This window comes from Eschrichtius robustus, chromosome 6 (genome assembly GCF_028021215.1).
Source record: "Eschrichtius robustus isolate mEscRob2 chromosome 6, mEscRob2.pri, whole genome shotgun sequence".
Classification (NCBI taxonomy): domain Eukaryota; kingdom Metazoa; phylum Chordata; class Mammalia; order Artiodactyla; family Eschrichtiidae; genus Eschrichtius; species Eschrichtius robustus.
Window position 1 is genome coordinate 79,153,371 of NC_090829.1, and position 17,032 is coordinate 79,170,402.

The 17,032-nt window shown below is 35.4% G+C and overlaps 1 protein-coding gene and 1 non-coding gene across 2 annotated transcripts in view; both read right to left on the reverse strand.

Moving 5' to 3' along the window:
* Positions 1–17,032, reverse strand: part of EAF2 (ELL associated factor 2) — a 50,887-nt gene that overhangs the window by 23,159 nt on the left and 10,696 nt on the right. The window contains exons 3-4 of the mRNA XM_068545513.1: positions 12,933–13,069; positions 10,719–10,864 (exon numbers count right to left, since the gene is read on the reverse strand). Of these exons, the coding sequence (XP_068401614.1) occupies positions 10,719–10,864; positions 12,933–13,069 (283 nt within the window). The remainder of the gene's footprint in view (positions 1–10,718; positions 10,865–12,932; positions 13,070–17,032) is intronic.
* Positions 14,871–14,943, reverse strand: TRNAG-ACC (transfer RNA glycine (anticodon ACC)). The gene has a single exon. It is a non-coding gene; the product is annotated as a tRNA-Gly (tRNA).

A 17,032-nucleotide genomic window follows, 5' to 3' on the forward strand; every position in this document is an offset into this window, starting at 1 on the left:
GAGAGAAAGGGCATGAATAATCAGTGTTAGGAATAAAAACGTGCCATAACTACAGACACTGTAGAGATTTATATGGACAAATTATGCCAGTATTTTGAAAATGTGAATTAAACTAATAATTTTCAAGACAAATATGAATTACCAAAACTGAACGAAGAAATAGACAGATATGAATTACCAAAACTGAATGAAGAAATAGAAACTGAACAAACCTATCGTTATTAAAGAAATTTAGAAAAATCTACCACATACAAACTGTTTCAAGGAATAGCAAAGTATATAAATCCTTTAGAGTACATTCAGACATGTGCATAGATAGACAGGAAAAGGAAGAGAATGTGTTGGAAAGGAAAGAAACTTCTGTAATTTTTTAAAAAACTGAAACCAAAGTGGTAAAATGTTAAATCTAAGTTGTAGGTTTATAATCTGTTACATTATTCTCTGTAATTTCTATGTGTTTGAACTATTTCTTAAGAAAAATTCTAAAGGTAAACTGAAATAATGTACAGGAAGACTTGGCACATAGTCGTTGCCCAAAAAATAAAATATAACATATTTTTACATAACATAAAAAGTATACAGGGACTTCCGTGGTGGCACAGTGGATAAGACTCCGTGCTCCCAATGCAGGGGGCCTGGTTCAATCCCTGGTCAGGGAACTAGATTCCACATGCATGCCGCAACTAAGAGTTCGCATGCCACAACTAAGGAGCCCATGTGCCACAACTAAGGAGCCCATGAGCTGCAATTAAGGAGCCCGCCTGCTGCAACTAAGGAGCCCATGTGCCACAACTAAGGAGCCGGCAAGTTGCAACTAAGGAGACCTGGAGACGCAACTAAGGAGCCCTCCTGTCACAACTAAGGAGCCCATGTGCTGGCGAGTTGCTTAGTCGCAACTAAGGAGCTGGCGAGCCACAACTAAGGAGCCTGCCTGCCACAACTAAGACCCAGTGTAACCAAATAAATAAATAAATATTAAAAATATATACAATATAGGCAGAAATTAACATAGTTGCATTAGGGTGGTGAGATTATGAGTGGTTTTACATTAACATTGTTTTTACATTATATTGTCTTCTCAATAAATAATCATTATCTGAAAAATAACAAGTTCATTGTAAAAATTCAAGTAACAATTTGCACCACAGAAAGTGAAAGGTTCCTATAATCCAAACTCCCAAAGATAATGCTTACATTTTAGTATAATTCTTCCAAGTTCGTCTATGCATCTGCAACTATATACACATTTTGTTTTCAAAAATGGTTCATACACACTCACACACATTGTATAATACGTAAAAACTTTTTTACTTAATAATATATTTGGATATCATTCTTTGTTACTAAAATGTGCACTAGCTCTTTTTTAATAGGGATGTATAGTATTGTAATCCCTTCTTGATGTGCACCTAGGATTTTTCCATTTTTTCCTTAGTATAAAAAACGCCACATTGAGCACTCTTATGTGACTGATATAGGTATATCTATGTAATTATGCATCTATCTGTACAAGTTTCACAATAAGAGAAATTTCTAGACTTCCTAGGTAAGGAATAGGCACACTTTTAATTTAATAGTTATTGGCAAATAAGGATGATAATGAAAGCAAAACCTTATATAGTAGTTTCTTTGTGCTAGACCCTGTCCTAAGTGTTTTGCAGGAAAAATTCCTCTACAAAAAAATGTCAATTTATGCTTCTTCAAAAATGTATGAACACATTTATTTCCCTTTATATCCTCACCAGTACTGGATGTTGACAATTATTTTAGCTACTACCAAGCAGATAAATGAAAAAAATATCTCTTTCCCTATCAAAATACTCATGACATTTTTCACAGAACTAGAACAAATAACCCTCAAATTCGTATGGAACCACAAAGACCCGAAATTGCCAAAGTAGTCTTGAGAAAAGAGAACAAAGCTGGAGGTTTCACACTCCCTGACTTCAGATTTTGCTACAAAGCTACAGTAATCAAAACACCATGATAGGGCTTCCCTGGTGGCACAGTGGTTGGGAGTCTGCCTGCCAGTGCAGGGGATGCGGGTTTGAGCCCTGGTCTAGGAGGATCCCACATGCCGCGGAGCAACTGGGCCTGTGTGTGCCACAACTGCTGAGCCTGCGCTCTAGAGCCTGCGTGCCACAACTACTGAAGCCCGCATGCCTGGAGCACACGCTCCGCAATAAAGAGAAGCCACCGCAATGAGAAGCCCCCACACCACAGCGAAGAGTGGCCCCCGGCTCGCTGCAGCTAGAGAGAGCCCGCGTGCAGCAGCAGAGACCCAGCACAGCCAAAAATAAATAAATAAAATAAATTTATAAAAACAAAACAAAACAAAACACCATGATACTGGCACAAAAACAGGCACATAGATCAGTGGAAAAGAATAAAGAGACAGAAATAAACCCATGCACTTATGGTCAATTATGACAAAGGAGGCAAGAATACATAATAGAGAAAAGACACTTCGATAAGTGGGGCTGGGAAAACTGGACAGCTACATGTAAATGAATGAGATTAGAACATTTCCTTATACCATATACAAAAATAAACCCGAAATGGATTAAAGACAGAAATGTAAGACCTGAAACCATAAAACTCCAAGAGGAGATCATAGGCAGAACACTCTTTGACATAAATTGTAGTAATATTTTTTGGATCTGTCTCCTAAGACAAAAGAAGCAAAAGCAAAAATAAATGGGACCTAATTAAACTTAAAAGTTTTGCACAGCAAAGGAAACTAATGACAAAATGAAAAGACAACCTCCTGATTGGGAGGAAATATTTGCAAACGATATGACTAATAAGGGGTTAATACTCAAAATATATAAACAGCTCATAAAACTCAATATCCAAAAATACCTAAAGAACCTGGTTAAAAATGGGCAGAAGACTGGAACAGACTCTTGCCAAAGAAGATACACAGATGGCCAACTGGTACATGAAAAAATGTTTAACATCGCTAATCATCAGAGAAATGCAAATCAAAACCACAATGAGATATCACCTCACACCTGTCAAAATGGCTATCATCAAAAAGTCTACAAATAACAAATGTTGGCAAGGATGTGGAGAAAAGGGAACCATAGTACATTGTTGATGGGAATGTGAATTGGTGCAGCCACTATGGAAAACAGTATAAAGGTTCCTTAAAAAAACTAAAAATGGAATTATCATATGATCCAGGAATCCCATTCCAGGGTATATATCCAAAGAGAACAAAAACACTAACTTGAAAAGATACATGCACCCCAATGTTCATAGCAGCATTATTTACAATAGCCAAGATATGGAAGCAATCTAAGTATCCATCAACAGATAAATGAATAAAGAAGATGTGGTATTTATACACACACACACACACACACACACACACACACATATATATATATACACAATGAAATATTACTCAGCCATAAAAAGAACAAAATTTTGCCATTTGCAACAACATGGATGGACCTAGAGGGTATTATGCTTAGTGAAATAAGTCAGAGAGAATAAGACAAATACTGTATCTTATCCCTTATATGTGTAATATAAAATCTAAAAGATAAAACAAAACATGTGTATAACAAAACAGAAACAGACTCACATATATAGAGAACAAACTAGTGGTTACCCATGGGGAGAGTGGTGTTAAGATAGGGGTATGGGATTAAAAGATACAAACTAATATGTGTAAAATAAAATTTAAAAAGGATATATTGTACAGCACAGGGAAATATAGCCATTATTTTATAATAACTTTAAGTGGATTATAATCTATAAAAATATTGAATCACTATGTTGTACACCTGAAACTAATATAATATTGTAAATCAACTATACTTCAATTAAAAAAAGAAAAATGTCTTTTTTTTTTTTTTTTTGGCTGCGTTGGGTCTTTGTTGCTGCATGCAGGCTTTCTCTAGTTGTGGCGAGCAGGGGCTACTCTTTCTTGCGGTGTGTGGGCTTCTCATTGTGGTGGCTTCTCTTGTTGTGGAGCATGGGCTCTAGGCACTTGGATTTCAGTAGTTGTGGTGCACGGGCTCAGTAGTTGTGGCTCAAGGGCTCTAGAGTGCAGTCTCAGTAGCTGTGATGCACAGGCTTACTTGCTCCACAGCATGTGGGATCTTCCCAGACCAGGGATCAAACCTGTGTCCGTTGCATTGGCAGGCACATTCTCAACCACTGTGCCACCAGGGAAGTCCCAAAATGTCTTTTTTTGTTGAGATGCTTTGCTATGTAGCACATGGTCAGTTTTCTTTTCTTTTGTTTTTTAATTTCACATGGACTTGAAAAACCTGTATATCTCGAACTGTGGAAGTGCTATGTATGTCTACTTACTTCAAGTTTCTTAATGGTGTTTTGCAAATCTTATTAATCTGGGGTTTGCCTGAATCTATCAATTACTGAGAGGGGGCATACTAAAAATCTCCCACTATGAAGTGAATTTATCCATTTTTCCTTGAAATTATGTTAAACTTTTAGCTTATTCATTTCTAGGCATACTCTTGTAACCTCTTCACAGTGTCAGACATTGCAAGAATGAAACTATTAAATTTTAGAAAAAAATATCTTTTAATCTTAAAATTTGAACTTTGAAAGCATTAGTGAATCTGATCCATTTTTCATACATGTATTGGCCACTGTACATCTTATGTTGTGAGACAGACTTAAGTCCAGAAAGAAATTCTGCATGTGATAAAAATGGCTTTCCGGAGCTAGAAGATTTAAGGAACAAACAGATGAAAAATACAATAACTGAAATGAAAAATACACTAGAAAGAATCAATAGCAGAATAAATGAGGCAGAAGAACAAATAAGTGAGCTGGAAGACAGAATGGTGGAAATCACTGCTGCAGAATAGAATAAAGAAAAAAGAATGAAAAGAAATGAGGACAGTTTAAGACGTCTCTGGAACAACATGAAATGGACCAACATTTGCATTATAGGGGTCCCAGAAGGAGAAGAGAGAGAGAGAAAGGGCCTGAGAAAATATTTGAAGAGACAATAGCTGAAAACTTCCCTAACATGAGAAAGGAAATACTCACTCAAGTTCAGGAAGTGCATAAAGTCACATACAGGACAAACCCAAGGAGGAACATGCCAAGACACATATTATTCAAATTGACAAAAATTAAAGACAAAGAGAAGATAGTAAAAGCAACAAGGGAAAATCAACAAATAACATACAAGGGGATTCCCATAAGTTTATCAGCTGATTTTTCAGCAGAAACTCTGTGGACCAGAAAGGAGTGGCACAATATATTTAAAGTGATGAAAGGGAAAAACCTACGACCAAGAATAGCTTACCCAGCAAGGCTCTCATTCAGATACAATGGAGAAATCAAAAGCTTTACAGACACGAAAAAGCTAAGAGAATTCAGCACCACCAAAGCAGCTTTACAACAAATGCTAAAGAAACTTCTCTAGGTGGAAAAGAAAAGCCTGTAACTAGAAACAAGAGAAGCTCACAGGTAAAGAGAAACATACAGTAAAGCTAGGATATCATCCATACACAAATATATCAAAACCAGCAATCGTGAGAGGAGGAGAGTACAAATGCAGGATATTGGAAATACATTTGAAATTAAGAGAACAGCAATTTAACACATTATTGACCGGGGATTTTTTGCAGAAACTAACACCTGTGGCTGTAATACGTCTCTGGTAAAAAATGTGTTATATATATATATATATATAGGCTGCTATATCAAAACATCATGGTAACTGCAAACCAAAAATCTACAATAGATACACAGAAAAAAAGAAAATACAATCCAAACAACACTAAAGACAGTCATCAAATCAAAAGAGAAAAGAACAAAAGAGGAAGGGAAGAAAAAAAACCTACAAAAACAAATCCTAAACAATGAACAAAATGACAAGAAGAACATACATATCGATAATTACCTTAAGCAGTTCTAAGAGGGAAATTTATAGCAATACAACCTTACCTCGCGAAACAGGAAAAATCTCAAATAAACAACCTAACCTTATAACTAAAGAAACTAGAGCAAGAAGAACAAACCCCAAAGTTAGTAGAAGGAAAGAAATCATAAAGATCACAAAAGAAATAAATGAAATAGAGATGAAGAAAACAATAGAAAAGATCAATGAAACTAAAAGCTGGTTCTTTGAAAAGATAAACAAAATTGATGAACCTTTAGCGAGGCTCATTAAGAAAAAACGGAAAGGGCTCAAATCAATAAAATTAGAAATGAAAAAGGAGAAGTTACAACTGACACCACAGATATATAAAAGATCACAAGAGACTGTTATAAGCAACTATATGCCAAGAAAATGGACAACCTAAAAGAAATAAATTCTTAGAAAGGTACAACTTCTAAGACTGAACCAGGAAGAAGCAGAAAATATGAACAGACTAATCACAAGTACTGAAATTGAAACTGTGATTTAAAAACTTCCAACAAACAAAAGCCCAGGGCCAGATGGCATGACAGGTGAATTCTATCAAACATTTAGAGACGAGTTAACACCTACACATCTGAAACTATTCCAAAAACTTGCAAAGGAAGTGACACTCCCAGACTCATGCTATGAGGCCACCATCACCCTGATACCAAAATCAGACAAAGATACCACAAAAAAAGAAAATTACAAGTCAGAATCACTGATGAACATAGATGCAGAAATCCTCAACAAAATACTAGCAAATCGAATTTAACAAATACATTAAAAGGATCATATACCATGATCAACTGGAATTTATCCCAGGGATGCAGGGATTATTCAGTATTTGCAAATCAATCAGTGTGATACACCACATTAACAAACTGAAGAGTAAAAACCATATGATTATCTCAATAGATGCAGAAAAAGCTTTTGACAAAATCCAGCACCACCCATTTATGATAAAAACTCTCCAGAAAGTGGGCATGGAGGGAACATACCTCAACATAATAAAGCCCTTATATGACAAACACACAGCTAACATCATACTCAGTGGTGAAAAGCTGAAAGCATTTCCTCCAAGATCAGGAACAAGACAAGAATGTCCACTCTCACCACTTTTATTCAACATAGTCTTGGAAGTCCTAGCCATAGGAATCAGAGAAGCAGAAGAAATAAAAGGAATCCAAATTGGAAAAGAAGAAGTAAAACTGTCACTGTTTGCAGATGATATGATACTATACATAGAAAATCCTAAAGATGTTACCAGAAAACTACTAGAGCTTATCAAGGAACTCAGTAAGGTTGCCGGATAAAAAATTAATACACAGAAATATCTTGCATTTCTATACACTAACAATGAAAATCAGAAAGAGAAATTAAGGAAACAATCCCATTTACCATCACATCAAAAAGAATAAAATACCTAGGAAAAAACCTACCTAAGGAGGCAAAAGACCTGTACTCTGAAAACTATGACACTGATGAAGGAAATCAAAGATGACACAAACAGATGGAAAGATATACCATGTTCTTGGATTGAAAGAATCAATATTGTCAAAATGACTATACTACCCAAGGCAATCTACAGATTCAGTGCAATCCCTATCAAATTACCAATGGCATTCTTCACAGAACTAGAACAAAAAATTTCAGAACTTGTATGGAAACACAAAAGACTCTAAATAGCCAAAGCAATCCTGAGAGGAAAAATGGAGCTGGAGGAATCAGGCTCCCTGACTTCAAACTATACTACAAAGCTACAGTAATCAAAACAGAATGGTACAGGCACAAAGACAGAAATATAGATCAATGGAACAGGATAGAAAGCTCAGAAATAAACTTACACACCTATGGTCAATTAATCTATGACAGAAGCAAGAATATTCAATGGAGAAAAGACAGTCTCTTCAATAAGTGGTGCTGGGAAAACTGGACAGCTATATGTAAAAGAATGAAATTAGAACATTCTCTAACACCATACACAAAAATAAACTCAAAATGGATTAAAGACCTAAATGTATGACCAGATACTATAAAACTCTTAGAGGAAAACATAGGCAGAACACTCTGACATAAATTGCAGCAGTATCTTTTGGGATCCACCTCCTAGAGTAATGAAAATAAAATAAAAAATTAACAAATGTGACCTTAAAATAAAATGGGACCTAAAAATAAACTTAAAAGCTTTTGCAGTGCAAAGAGAAACCATAAAGAAAACAAAAACACAACCCACAGAATGGAAGAAAACATTTGCAAATGAAGCGACCGACAAGGGATTAATCTCTAAAACAGACAAACAGCTCATGCAGCTCTATATCAAAAAAAATAAACAACGCAATCAAAAAATGGGCAGAAGATCTAAACAGACATTTCTCTAAAGAAGACATACAGATGGCCAAAAGGCACAAGAAAAAATGCTCCACATCGCTAATTATTAGAGAAATGCAAATCAAAACTACAGTGAGGTATCACCTCACACCAGTCAGGATGGCCATCATCAAAAAGTCTACAAACAATAAATGCTGGAGAGGGTGTGGAGAAAAGGGAACCCTCCTACACTGTTGGTGGGAATGTAAATTGGTACAGCCACTATGGAGAAAGGTAAGGAGGCTCCTTAAAAGAGTAATAATAGAGCTACCACATGATCCAGCAATCCCACTCCTGGGCATATATGGAGAAAAACCATAATTTGAAAAGACACATGCACCCCAATGTTCAATGCAGCATTATTTACAATAGCCAAGACATGGAATCAACCTAAATGTCCAACAACAGATGAATGGATAAAGAAGATGTGGTATATATACACAATGGAATATTACTCAGCAATAAAAAAGAATGATATAATGCCATTTGCAGCAACATGGATGGACCTAGAGATTATCATACTAAGAGAAGTAAGTCAGACACAGAAAGACAGATATCATATAATATCACTTATATGTGAAATGTAAAAAGATGACACAAATGAACTTATTTACAAAACAGAAACAGACTCACAGACTTCGAAAACAAACTTATGGTTACCAAAGGGGAAAGGTGGGGGAGGGATAAATTAGGAGTTTGGGATTAACATATATACACTACTATATATAAAATAGATAATCAACAAGGACCTACTGCATAGCACAGGGAAATATGCTCAATACTCTGTAATAACCTAAATGGGAAAAGAATTTGAAAAAGCATAGATACATGTATATGTATGACTGAATCACTTTTCTGTACACCTGAAACTAACACAACGTTGTAAAGCAACTATACCCCAATATAAAATAAAAATTGAATTTAAAAAATGGCTTTTCATATCAGCAGAAGAAATATTGGCTTATTCAAAAAATGGATATTGCTACTCTTTTTCAATACTATATTTGTTGATTCTCTATCAATACCTATGTAATTACACTGTTAGGGAGGAAGGAAATTTAGATTCTTATTTCTTAAACTAGAATTCCAGATAGCCCAAACAGGTAAATGTAAAAATTAAACAAGAGAAACACTAGTAAAGCGGACAGACATCTAATCATAAACTTAAAAGTGTTTCAACCATAGCAGTAGGCATTGGCATAGTAGGGACAAATATTAAGAAAATATTTAAAAGAAGATAGTCTAAGGAACATGCTCTGCAAACATCTCAAGGTAAATTCTTATACAAAGTTAGATCTTATGCTTGGATTACCTTCACTTATATTCTACAATACAATGTTTTTATTAAGGTCTCTGCTAAAAACCTGCCACATAGAGGAACTTCTTTTTGTATTGCAAAATTATAGTTGAAGGTACTATACAGTTTAATTCTCCGAAGAACAGGTTCCATACGATGAATTCCTTTCAGAATTTAGTAGCAGGGAAGAGTCCAAGTCTTTGGAACCTCTTAGATAATACAAAATATACTAAAGTTTTCAGTTTTCTATTAGTGGATAGGAAGCTCAGATATAAATTTAATGTTTTAATAATTAGCAAATTTGCTTCCTCTTCCCTCCAGTATCTTAATTTTCTGTTCCAGATTTTTATTGTACACATATATAAAATGATATAATGATTCAAATCCATTTTGGAAGCAGATATAACAATAAAATAAAATTCAAGATCCCTTGTAGCAACAAGGGTTCTGAGCTTATATTTTCCTTATTGTTTGTAAAGGGAACACTAATATATTAGGGAGCTAATACTATACTGGGCCTAGAAGGGGGCAAGTGGAAATGGAGAGCTATATGCAAGTTATGAAGGCAAAGCGTAGAAACAAATAAACTTTGGTGACCAGGATCTTACTCCTACCATAATTACTATAACATAAACACCCAAACTGCAGCTAGAAAAAAAATGGATATTTAAGTTTCCTTACTTTCAAAAAGACTGTGCCTCTCTAGAAGCACCTTCCTGCTGAGAAGTGAGCAGCAGTTGAGAAGAACTTGCCTGCTGCTTTGGCTTACTACATCTCCTCACTTCACTATTGGTTTGGCTACATCTTAGACATCTATAGTCTGGCTACACATAAAAAAACTTCAACAAGAAGACGCTGTGAAGGACTAAACTGGAATCATCACAACTGTCAAAAAGAAGAAAACTCCAGTTACACATATCTAAACAGTTACTTTTTCCCCTGAATAATAAAAAATATAAATTCTGTTATATAGACACAGGCTTATGTACATAATACTCTAAATCATAAACTACACTTTTCCCCTAGAACCATAACAAAAAACATTATGTTTTTAGAATTTTACAGTTAGTTCCCTTATCAATTAAAATGAAAAATTTCACTTAACATTTATTAATAATTTCTTTTAAAGGGCCATTACATACTCATAGATTTTACCTCTTTCAATATCATCCATCGGAGATGCTGGGGACATCTTGTCTTCCGATGGAGAATGTTTTACAAGATTGGGAGTCCTAGCTGAATTCCGCATTTGTTGCTGCTGCTGCTCTATACGATACTGAATTTTACTGCTTCCTTCAACTCTGCAGTTAAGAAAATCAAAAGGTCAAAACAGGTATGATGATTGCAATATAACAACAATTTCAACTTACAAAGCTACTAAAATCGACCACTTATTCTTTTTCTTAGAGATCTTTAAAATGATATTCAAGGATTAAAGCATTAATTTAATTCATTATTTAACAAACCTTTATTGATCCCTGCTATAGGCATGGCATACACACAGATCCACTGAGGGATACACATGTGAATAAAAAAAAAACCACTGCTCAAAATTGAAGAGATAAGACATACACAAATGACTAAAATAAAATGAAATTATACATGAGTATAGCAGATACATTATATTCCCTAAATTCTGAAATTATCATTTCTGCTAAAATTAAGTCACTCCCACATTTCTCATTCATAAGGTTAAGACATGTTATTAAAGGAGGTTCGTATACTTTCCCTTCAATACTTTAAAAAAAAAAAAAGTATATAACACAACTATGCTTGACTTTGCCTCTCCCATTTCGTCACCAAATCCTGTTAGTTCTTCCTTCACAAAGTATTTAGAACTTCACTTTTCTCTTCATTCTTACTCTAAAAAATTGTGGTTTGTGCATTTTTCTCTTTCCCACATTGTTTCATTTAAATCAATTTGTTTGGTCGATTTACATTTCAAAACAAGAATGTAAGCATGTCGATCCCTGGTTAAAAAAACTTTAATATGCAACCACCGTCAATAAGACGATGTCCTGGGCTTCCCCGGTGGCGCAGTGGTTGAGAATCTGCCTGCCAATGCAGGGGACACGGGTTCGAGCCCTGGTCTGGGAAGATCCCACATGCCGCGGAGCGACTAGGCCCGTGAGCCACAATTGCTGAGCCTGCGCATCTGGAGCCTGTGCTCCACAGCAAGAGAGACTGCGATAGTGAGAGGCCCGCACACTGCGATGAAGAGTGGCCCCCACTTGCCGCAACTAGAGAAAGCCCTCGCACAGAAACGAAGACCCAACACAGCCATAAATAAATAAATAAATAAATAAAATTAAAAAAAAAAAAAAAGACAATGTCCTAATTTCATAGTTAATATTGAAGGCAACCTACCTTTATAACCTTACCTCTAGTCTACTTCCAACCTCATACCCCACTTTCTATACTTGTATACAGGGAAAGAAACAAACCTCTGCTCTATTCAAGCAAGTCTTATTCATAGGTTCCAAATAAGTCAGATATATTCCTGTCTTGTTTACATCCTCATGTTCTCTCTGATCAATTAAATCAGTATTTTCCAAACTTTCCTACAAATAAAAATCACCTGGGAAGAGGGGATAATTAAAAAACAAAAAAAAGTTTCCTGGGCTCCTTCCCTGATCTGTAGTTGAATTTAGGAACTCATTTGTTTAACAAGCACCCAAAGGCAATCCTTATCATGAAATATGTTTGGGGGAAAAAAAAGCCCTAAATCTCAACCTCCTCTTAAGGTACATCAGTAAGGGCTCCCTGAATGCTCCGATGAACCATAATGTCTCCCTTCCTTTAATTCCTAGAACAATTTTTATCTATACTATTTGTATGGCTTTTAGAGTATACTACATGTTAATTAATGCACTGCCTAGTTCCCCCCCAAAAAAAATTTGAGATGGCTATGTTCTCTTATTGACATTTTTAATGGAATTATCTGCTAATCCAATTAAAATGTGAAAGTTCTAAGGTTAGTATTTGTATAGGAAATTCTTTTTCTTGCCTCACATTTTCTAAGTGCTTGATAAAATTTTACTACTGATAATGAAATTATTTTGGAGAATGTGTAATGGCTCCTTTTAGTCCAGTTCTACAAAAGTATCTACAGTAGAATAAAAGATATACCTACACATAAGAAAACATTTAGAAACAAAACAAGCTTTTAAATATCATAGGGAGAAATGGTAAAAGCTTCTGGCTAAAGGATCTTCATCAAATTTAAACTTGGAAAAAGATCAAAACATTTTTGTACCACACAGAAATAACCCTTATGTAATAGTGTGACTTAATCCAATAACTTTTTTCACTGACATTCTCTTAGCAATTTATGTGATGATTAAATAATTTATTTCATTAACCACATACCTTGTTTTTTTTACAGTGATGTTGCTGCTGAGTTTTTCTAGTCGACATTCCCCAGTATCATGGTTAATAATCAAAATGCATTCTTTTAAGTAAGGTTTCTTTGAACCTTTGAAAACAGTTACTGGTGTAGTTGAACCCTGTTTAAAAAATTAATTATTATTACTTGAAATTTATCATAGAAATTCAGTTGAGAGGGCCTTTGAGATCTTCTGCCTTTCTCAATCTATTGATATACTGTACTTCAAGTCACCTAACTGCCTAAATTTACTACTCTGGCAATAAGGAGTATAGTAAAAAAGACAGATGAAGAGAGGCTGAGATCTCAAAATTGCTGTCTTGAGGAAAGGGAACAGAGGAAGCAGCTGCCCTGAGCCAGTAAAGATTTGTTTCACAAATCTTTGTAGACATGGTCTACAATAGGAAATTGGGATTCAGTTCTAATACAACCAATATACTTTACAATAAGGGAACAAAAGTCCTGAGTTATATTTCCTACCCTTCGTCTTCTTCCTTCCTAAATTTAATTTTTTAAATCTGGCATTTTATTAAAGGGGTGCTTCCCTATGCAGATTAAGGAAAACGAATGTATCAGGGAACATATGTTACATTAAACTCACTGATCAATTTTAGCGTCCTTAAAAGTGGGACAACCAGACATTATGTGCTTCATGATGTGATATAAAAGAAAGTATGCAGCATCACCTACAAAGTGTTCTTGCCTGAAAAAAAACCCACAAAGAATCTAACTCTCACCAAGGCTTTAGAAATAACTACCAGTTTATAGGAAATATGAGGAAGGAGAAACAAGTTACATAATCCCAGACAGAAGTAATTTGAAATCCAGAATGTGGGTATATTCTCTAGGACAACTAACCTGGTTTCTCTAACAAACCGGTGGCATAAAAGGGGGGAGGGACTTTTATAGAATAAAAGAGATAAGAAACATAATATCAGAATACAATACAGGAATATAAAATAGGTAAACAACAAGGAACTACTGTATAGCACAGGGAACTATACTCAATATCTTATAATAATCTATAATGGAAAAGAATCTGAAAAAGAATATATATGTATAACTGAATCACTTTGCTGTACACTTGAAACTAACAGAACTTTGTAAATTAACCTCAATAAAAATAAATAAATAAAAATACAATATAGGGATTTTATATGGATTCCTAGGGAGAAAAACTGAAAAAAGACATTTTTGAAACCATCATGAAAACATGAATATGGACCAAGTATTACAATTAATTCTACTATGTGTGATACTAGCATGGTTAGCATGGTACTTAGGTGAAAATTAAAATATCCTTATCAGTTAGAGATGCATACATAAGCATTTGTGAATGTCTGCGATTGCTTTAAAATATGCCAGGAAAAAAGTAGGAAGCTCTATTAAAAAAAGATTAGCAAAATGTTGATAATTGTTGCAGCTCAGTAAGTACATAGGGGTTCATTATACTATTTTATTTTCCATAATAAAAGGTTAAAGAATCCTGGTCATTACTAATAACCTACATCTACCTATGCTCCTCTTCTATCCTTTGTCCCTGCCTCCCTCAACCCCGAAGGAATTTTATGTTTCTCATTCTCTTATTTTATCCCACATATATGTATCCCTAAATAATATATTGTTATAATTGCTTGGTTTTGAACTTTATAAAAGTACATTAAATTTTTAAAGCACTGATTATAATAATTTTGCCAAATACAATAGTAATGTTAGATCAGGTTAGAAAAAGGTGACTTCTAAAAAAGACTAAAGGGCCTATCATATTTTTTTTTTAAATTTATTTATTTATTTATTTAGCTGTGCCGGGTCTTAGTTGTGGCACGTGGGATCTTCATTGCCACATGTGGGATCTTCTTTGCGGCATGCGGGATCTTTTAGTTGAGGCATGCAGGCTGTTAGTTGTGGCATGCGGGATCTAGTTCCCTGACCAGGGATCGAACCCAGGCCCCCTACATTGGTAGCACAGAGTCTTAACCACTGGACCACCAGGGAAGTCCCAGGGGATATCATATTTTAAAAGTTAACAATCATTAGAGGCTTAACACATTACCAGAGGAGTATGAGATAAATTTGGTAATTGAGGATGCCATAAAAAAGGGGTAGGTTAGAGACCTCTGAGAGGTTGGGAGAGAAAATTATGAAACCAAAAGTAAGGAACAAGTTTTTCTAAAACAAAAATGATCTACAGGAAGTCAAGCATGCATAGCACATAGATAAGGACATACCTGGAGTGGCCCTAGAAGAGTGAGATGCCGAGCACTTAGCTGAAGCCCTGGTAAGGTAGAGAGCCAGAAGCATGATCATGACAAAACTGAGTTGGGCCTACTTGGCTGATAAGTATATTTTTCAAACGTCTTGACTAAAAACAAGTGAGTAAGATACCCCAGAATAGCAACCCAAGGGCTCCAAATTACATTTAAGAGAGTCATGTAATATATTCTTCTTAAAAAATACTTGTATTCTTACTTAGAATAGAAAACATTTAAAAATACAATACGTTATTGTACTCTGAGTTTCTGAAGGAGGAGGACTGGATTAGAAATTTTTTATTGCTCCTAGCACCTGAAGTATCAAGCTCTTCACAGATACTCAATGAATGTTGAATGTGAACAATATGAACATTTTTACCATAAATAACAAGTTAAATAAGCCTTTCACAATCCCTGTACCTGCCTTCTATACTTTGAACAAGTTTTTTTTAATTAAACTTTTTCCTCGTTAAATTGAGCACCACTCTTATTTTAAACTTCAATTTCTGCCCTCTTATTTCATATTCCAAGAAAGGGGTGTTAAACTATTAAGGTACCAGGAAACTCCGAAGCATATAAACTCTCTTTGCCTCTGAATAACTATGGAACACATCCTACCACCTCCAGGTTTACTGCTATAACCCAACTTCAGAACCCAATCATCAGCTCACCTAGATTACTGTTATCCTCCTCCCTACTCTACTTCTAGTTTTATTTCCCATCTGCTAACAGGCAAATCTGATCATGCCTGATTATGAATACCAGGAAAGGAAAGTAATCAGTAATGGAATGGAAGAGTACAATAGTACTCCCAAAGTAACATGAGGGAAAACAAAGAAAAAGAAAAGAAAGAAGAGACGCTTGACGAAACTCATGAACAAAAAAAAGAAAACAAATTAGAATAACTAATACACATACTGTAAGATGATAGAAATAAAAATCAAGTATCAAAACTTTGAACTAAATGTGGATAGAATTCTCCTAATAAAAATAGAAAGTGTTGGGGCTTCCCTGGTGGTGCAGTGGTTGAGAGTCTGCCTGCCAATGCAGGGGACACGGGTTCAAGCCCTGGTCTGGGAAGATCCCGCATGCCGCGGAGCAGCTGGGCCCGTAAGCCACAATTGCTGAGCCTGTGTGTGTGGAGCCTGTGCTCCGCAACAAGAGAGGCCGCGATAGTGAGAGGCCCGCGCACCGCGATGAAGAGTGGTCCCCACTTGCCGCAACTGGAGAGAGCCCTCGCACAGAAACGAAGACCCAACACAGCCATGAATAAATTTAAAAAAAAAAATAGAAAGTGTCAAAATGGGTTTAAAAATGAAACACAGAATATTCTGTTAACAAAAGATATACTTAAAATGTAAGCTAAATAAAAGTAAGAGACACTAAGATTCCATGAACATGCAAACAAAAAGAAAGCAAAGGTGGCAATATTAATATTAAACAAGGTGGTATTTAAGCTTAAAATCACAGAAACAGGGTAAAAAAGGTTTATTATACAATGATAAAAATATAACTCATTTAGAAGTATAACTGTAATAGGACATTAAAATAGGAGTCAAGTCCTAAAATAAGCTGAAGTCCCAAGAATGTGGTAGGCTATTTTCCCATGTAAGCTAAGTAAACTCAATGGAAAGAATCAGACTAGGTTCATCTTGGAAGGGACTTTGACCAACAGGGTCATCTAGAGTGGCATAGTAGTCATCAGACATATGGAACTCTCACAGGTCCAGGGTTTGTGGGCTAAAGTTGTTGAGCAACCACTAGAGATGCACTCATTGCATAATAGGAAGTGTAGCTGGAAGTTTCCTGTGGGCTATTTCATCAAAGCCCAC